The 7,500-nt window shown below is 36.2% G+C and overlaps 1 protein-coding gene across 1 annotated transcript in view; it reads right to left on the reverse strand.

Moving 5' to 3' along the window:
• Positions 1-2,360, reverse strand: part of LOC135204481 (uncharacterized) — an 8,279-nt gene extending 5,919 nt beyond the window's left edge. The window contains exon 1 of the mRNA XM_064234659.1: positions 2,112-2,360. Coding sequence (XP_064090729.1) covers positions 2,112-2,129 — 18 coding nt within the window. The 5' untranslated portion in view covers positions 2,130-2,360. The remainder of the gene's footprint in view (positions 1-2,111) is intronic.
• Positions 2,361-7,500: the final 5,140 nt, after the last annotated feature.

Consider the following 7,500-nt stretch of genomic DNA (forward strand, 5'->3'; position numbering starts at 1 on the left):
TCCCATTTCTGCGCCGTTTTCGACGGTTCTGGGCAAGATGAAGTCACTGTGAAACCTACGAGACGAGTCACAGTCTACTTCCTATCCATTTTTAGGGTAGTTTTCTACGGGCCTGGGCAAGATAAAGTCACTGTGTAACCTATCAGTCAAAATATAGCTTGTTTCCAACGACGAAGCATTTCGTAATGGGAAAACCCATTGTTCAATCGACTGTGTTATAGATGTCACGCACAACATGTTATTAGAGGATTGGTGGGTTGTGTCGTACTGTAATTAGTTGGTTTCCAGTCGTTATATATTTTGTTAAATTGTAACGTGATGACACCCACCCACACACACACACACAACACACACACACACACACCACACAAAGACATAAGCTGTATAGCCCAAGGGATGTTGAGTACATTAACCAGCATTCTTACAAAGGTGGGAAAACCACCAAGAATTTGTTAGCGTCCAAAAAGACATTTTCGAAATGGCGAGACTATACAGCATTAGCCTCGAGAGAATCATTATCTTCTTCTCCATTTCTTGACGAACAACTCCGTCTTCCTAATGACTCTGGAGAAGAAGAAGAAGAAGAGGGAGAAGGAGAAGGAGAAGAAGAAGAAGAAGAAGAAGAAGGAGAAGGAGATGAGTAATCACAGCTGAAGCAACAACCCATTAGTTATCACCAGTTCGTCTGCTGTTCCGTCCTCTAACAATTGCCATTAGACTTACCTGCATCTTGCAACACGTGAGACACCTCTTTGCCTAATTAGCAAACGTTCTTGCAACGTTTGGACAAGCAAAACTTTGTCGTCTGGTTTCTGCAGAATATTTCTCAGACTTCTGAGGCGCTGCGATCTGATTCTCTGATTCATGACTCAGAAATCTCTGTTCTGTGTTGGGAAAGCCAACTTGAGTGTCTATTCTTGGTCAGTCAGTGTATACAGATTTGTGGTCAAGTTTCGTAAATTTGCATTCTTTAAAGATGAGAGCGAATTTGCTGTGATTAGTGATTTTGTCTGTCTGAGAATATATGCTAATCATGTACTAATTATACTGATAATAATGACAGTACTTAGAGCACTGTAATATACCCCAAGGAATCCTAATAGGTCTTACTTATTAATTATATATCTTGCATCTCCCTGAGGATATACATTAACACAGATTTCATATCTAAAAGTGGGATTACTTACACAGGACCTGGGACTGATGGAGGTTAAGCCCGGGCTGGTCGACGGCAAGTCTCAACGAGCAGTTTAGTTCCGTCATTTTTTCACTATCATTACCACTTGTCATTTAAACCCAACCAGTAGGTATACTTTTACTAATAGCACCACTATAGCTGGTTCACTTAACGTGGATTCTTGGATGAGCCGTATGCTTACTAGACGTTTGTTTGGCGGCTGCTGATTGGCTGGTACCGGGAGGTAGGCAGCTCCCAGCCAATCAGCGCCCGCCAAACAAACGTCTCGTAGGCATAGGGCTCACCCAAGAATCTACCTTAAGTGAACCAGCTATAGTTTCACAGGATGTGATGTTAGTGTCTGTCTTTTGTAAATTTCTCCAGCAAGATTCTAGGGGAGGGGAGTGCTAGCCCTGTGGGATGGGGTTGCATGGCCCCATGGCTTTCACTCATATGGCTACAACCTGTTACACCCAACAACAGTCAACCAGCTACCAGTCACTACGTTTACCAGGGAAGTCTGAAGAATATATTTAAAAAGTTATAAATATAAAAGTAATGACATAAAAAGAATATAAGTATAACAAATAAGGACTCTGAGATCACGTCCATGATTTGATTGTGACATAAGAGAATTTATCGTTATTTTCATTAAATGGATCATTCATTGAAATTTACTTTGACTCTAAGATAAACAAAATTATAAATGGTAAATATTTAAAAAGTTATAAATATAAAAGTAATGACATAAAAAGAATATAAGTATAACAAATAAGGACTCTGAGGTTACGTCCATGATTTGATTGTGACATAAAAGTATTTATCGTTATTTTCATTAAATGGACCATTCATTGAAATTTACTTTGACTCTGAGATAAAAAAAAATTATAAATGGTAAATGAAAGAGCTGCATAAAAAATGAAAATAAACTTACCACTTTATAGAGCAACATGATTCACAAAAAACAGGAGTATTTAGCAGTCCAATTCCTTTTACAGACGAGGCAAATTGGCACTGCTTCACTCCTCACCGTAATATATATTAAAATATATGAATATATACAACTGTCAAACTCCGTTTTCTATGCCTTTGTTTACATCTGCGTTGGGATCCCGCAAGGCGATGCTGCACTTGTGTGTGTCCTCAAGTCTCGACTGTAGTATAGTATCTCGTCTCGATAATCCTTCGCCTCATATTATATACATTGCCACCCTCCTTTCACCCTTCAGTTACCAGTTGCCAGTTGGTGACTTCGCAAGCACGAGAGGTCTGCTCATCGTGTCAGGTGTGAGGTCACTCGACGAAGAATCCCGTTCAGCGATTGGTTCGGAGATGGGGTGGGGAGACGCCTTCCAAAAATGATAATAATAATGATCTTTTCGTGGTCGCTGGACGGTTTCTGAGGCTGTGGGGGAGTTTATACATGATGTATTGGATGTCTGTGTATTCGATTCCTTCTATCGGCGCTGGTTTGGTGTAATTAGGAATGTGGTATTTATTTTTATTCATTATTCATCTGGGGGTGGTATGGTCGCACGTGTACGAGCTATGTATTTGAATCTCTCTCTCTCTCTCTCTCTCTCTCTCTCTCTCTCTCTCTCTCACACACACACAAAGAGAGAAAGAGAGAGAGAATAAAAACACACACGCCCCGCTAAAAAAAATCTGATACAATTTCTCATCATTATACAGATACATAAATCACAGTAAATCACGTAACATCATACCTTTCCATGATGTATAATGACGTCTGTCACGTCATGACATCACAGTCATATAGTTCTATAACCGTTTTTAGACGCCACAACATTTATAGAATGAGATAGAAGCATATCTTTATATTATTCTACCCCAGGGCCATCGCCTGTCACCAACAGTGCTTAAAAATCTTACAGGGTCGACCCTCTCGTAGATTACCGCCCAATCGGATAGCCAGAGGACGTTCGTGACATGATAGCAATGAAGATAACATTGATGTAACACAATAACACTTAATAACACGCTATAACAAGCGATAACAACCGTTTTGTGAGTATTTTTTCACAAGCGGCGCCAAAATCCCTATAATATCGGGCCACTATTCACATGACGGAAGTGATGTGTGATCTTGGCTTCGTATAGTCTGTTATTGGGCAGAATCACCCGTGTAATTAACATTTCCGCCACTTATGGGTGAAAGTATTAACCGTGTTATTATCCTCAAACCGTTAATTAATGTCAGACCCAGAACTTCGGAACGAAGGGGGGGATGTTGCATAGATATTGGCAATCCGTCTGCTTTCATGGTGAATGTCACCAAATTCTTGGTAACTTTTTTTTTATTTTTTTTGGAAATGCTCTGACAAGTGGGTCTCTCTCTCTCTCTCTTCTCTCTCTCTCTCTCTCTGCTCAGGATTTTTAGATATTCTTTTCATTCAGCTTTCTTAGTATTATTTTTGTCCTACATTGACTCTCTCTCTCTCTCTCTCTCTGTATAATATATATATATATATATATATAATATATATATATATATATATATATATATACATTCAACACCAATCATAATATCTTGTTTCCATTAATCATGATTTCAATACACTTCCCTGATAATTCATTTTACAACTTTTACCGATCATTTGGTTTACAGTCAAGAGTGGATTTGACTTCCATATATGGAGGAGTTGGCTCAACATCCTTCTACGGTATATAATAATATAATAATAATAATAATAATAATAATAATAATAATAATAATAATAATAATAATAATAATAATAATAATAATAATAACAATAAATACACTTATTTCAGAAAGGCTATTTTCATTATATGGTGTAGTAGCTTATTGGTATAACTGCAGAAGTTGGTCTTTGTGTGTGTGTGTGTGTGTGTGTGTGTGTGTGTGTAGTGTGTTGAGAGAGAGAGAGAGAGAGAGAGGTCTTCAGAACTGCCTTTCTGCTCTGGTGTTGATATTGGCATTGGAAATTATGTTCTTTGTCATCTATCCACCTTTCTCTATGTACCTAAAAAAACCAAAAACAAAAACAAAAAAACAATATAAAAAATATAAACCTATCAACCTCTGAGGAACAATCAAAAAATATATACCTTTAACCATAACATTTTTAAAATATCGAATAATCTTAAGGTTTATTGATATATCCACCTTTTCTATGTATACCTAAAAAATATGTATAAAATATAAATCTATAAACCTCTGAGGAATATAGAATATATAATTCAACAATAAACATTTAAATATGAATAATTTTAAGTTCATTGTTATCTATCCATCTTTCTCTGTGTATACCAATATATATATATATATATATATATATATATATAATATATTTATATATATAAATAATATATATCAATATATACTATATATATACATATATCTATATATATAATAATTAATATATATATGAAATATAAATCTATAAACCTCTGAGGAATCTAAAAATATATATTCTAACCATAAGCGTTTAGAATATGAATAATTTTAAGTTTATTGTCATCTATCCACCTTTCTCTATGTATACAAAAAACGAAACATATATAAAATATAAATCTATAAAGCTCTGAGGAATATAAAATATATATATATTTTAACCATATACATTTAATATATGAATAATTTTAAGTTCATTGCTATCTACCCACCTTTCTCTATGTATACCTAAAAAATATATATAAAAAATAAATCTTTAAACCTCTGAGGAATATGAAATATATATTTTAACCATAAACATTTAAAATATGAATTAAAAAAAATGTTTTAAAGCTTTCCACGAACAGCGTGGGTCACACGGCTGACCATATAGGATGCTGTTACGTCATCACTGAGCTCAGTCACGAGAGGCAGCCGATGATGCAGGCACGTTTGCAGAGTCTGTCTCGAATCTAGCGACGTTTTTGCAGTTTTTTAAAAACAATTATTATCACCACTGGTTTGTAAAACATGAAAGATTCACGTATCCACGTGGCGTTTGTTTTTGGTGGGATATTATAGCCTTCGATCGAGCAGAAGAGTAAATGTGTAATGATTTATCTCAGAAGTCTGCTGCTTTGGGAGGGGATGGTTTGGGAATATCATAGTTAAGGATATTGCCCTTTTCACGGGAGAGAGAGAGAGAGAGAGAAAAAAGAGAGAGAGAGAGAGAGAGAGAGAGAGAGAGAGAGAGGTGTGTGTAATCCCAGAATCCCAAACTAAATATGTCCAAACTTTAAAGCTTAATAATGTCTACAAAACAACCGAAAGCCGAAACGATTAAAACTTGAGAGAGAGAGAGAGAGAGAGAGAGAGAGAGAGAGAGAGAGAGAGAGAGAGAGAGAGAGAGAGAGAGAGAGGTGTAATCCCAGAATCACAAAATATGTCCAAACTTTAGCTTAATAATATCTACTAACAGACGAAAGCCGAAACCTATTAAAACTTAGAGAGAGAGATAGATAGATAGGATAGATAGATCGATAGATAGAGAGAGAGAAGGAGAGAGAGAGGCGGGAGAAGAAGCGGTGAGAGAGAGAGAGAGAGAGAGAGAGAGAGAGGTGAATCCAGAATCACAAAATATGTCCAAACTTTAGCTTAATAATATCTACTAACAGACTAAAGGCCGAACCTATTAAAACTTAGAGAGAGAGATAGATATACATATAGATAGATAGATAGTTTAGCGAGAGAGAGAGAGAGGAAGAGAGAGAGAGAGAAGAGAGATAAAGAGAGAGAGAGAGAGAAGAGAGATGAGAGAGAGAGAGAGAGAGAGAGAGAGAGAGAGAGAGAGAGGAGGAGGTAATCCCAAATCACAAAAATATGTCCAAACTTTAGCTTAATAATATCCACAAACAAAAAGAGACGAAAGCCTAAGACCGATTAAAACTTAGAGAGAGAGAGAGATATGATAATCGATAGATCAAGAAAGAGAGAGAGAGAGTAGAGAGAGAGAGAGAGAGAGAAGAGAGAGAGAAGAGGAGGAGAAAAAGGTGATAAACCCAAGATGCATCCATCCGAAGCACCAGGCCTGTAATTACACTGCACATGCAAGAGACTTCGTCCCCAAAGCGCCCAATTGACTAGGACCCTGTTCGTGACCTTCAAATATATCTCCCTTCCCCCCGCCCCCACCCCCCTTCCCCCAAAACCAACCCCCCCCTCTCATCGTCAACCCATTCATTAAACCACTATTATAATGTGAGTATTTTGGATGGGGTTAACGATAGGTGAGTTGTTCATATAGGCGAGTGATGGAGTTTTAATTTATCGAGTGTTTGAAAGGGCTGATTATAATGCTTTCAAAGTTTTGTCAATATTATTATTATTAAAATTATCATTATTATTATTATTACTACTACTACCCCTGCTACAGAAGAGGAATAAAAGGAGGAGGAGAAGAAGAAATAGGCGTAGATGTACACCAATATAAAATAGAAACTAAATAGAATAAGTTCCTTCTGACATAGCTTAGTCGCATGGAGTCATCACCTATGTAACAGCTGTTCTTGCAAAGCGAGTAATGCCTCCGTAATAAAACAAGAATGCGAGGAGAAGAAGAAGAAGGAGAGTAAGAATAATAATGAAAAATATCCAAGAAATTCCTGCCACGTGTATATATAGTCGTATAATTCGACCATCGTCCATTTTAGGCCACTCTCGAGATACCGAGGTCTGCCAATGTCGACCACATTCACTTTCGCGGTCGTGGAGAAACCGAATCATTTTTGACAAATGAATATAATTATATGCCTCAGAGAACGAAGAAAAGTGCATGGAAAGATAGATGGAGGCTTATTATTGGGTTTATAATGGAGCATAACGAATAAAAATGGTCGTAAAACAGCTGCAGTAAGGTTTAAATATGAAGGCTTTTAACGCTCTGGGGATGAGGAGATTATAAATTAGTCTACCTTTAAGTTGAAAGATTCTCATTTTCTTCCTGATATTCTGTATTATAGAAAATGGGAATTACTTTATCTATTTGTAAACGGAAGTTTGTTATACGTAATATACCGTTTTTATTCGTTTTTAAAAGTTATTTTCGGTTCAGCAAACAATTTAACATATTTTGTCTGTGGTGCCTATAGGCCTATAGTAACTTCAATTCACTATTAAACTATATAATCTCGTCATTAAAAGTACATTTATTCTTTGTTAAAAAATATTATTAACATCTAGTTTCTGGTTGATATGTGTCTGTTAAAAGGACTTTATACTTTGTTGCAAAAATATAATCGAGCATCTCAACTTCTTGATTCTGTTTGTATGTCAACTAGCGTCTGTCAAAAGCAGGTTTATTCTTTAAACGAATGTAATCCAACGAAATATTTTGGATTTTCTAATTATC

This window comes from Macrobrachium nipponense, chromosome 47 (assembly GCF_015104395.2).
Source record: "Macrobrachium nipponense isolate FS-2020 chromosome 47, ASM1510439v2, whole genome shotgun sequence".
Classification (NCBI taxonomy): domain Eukaryota; kingdom Metazoa; phylum Arthropoda; class Malacostraca; order Decapoda; family Palaemonidae; genus Macrobrachium; species Macrobrachium nipponense.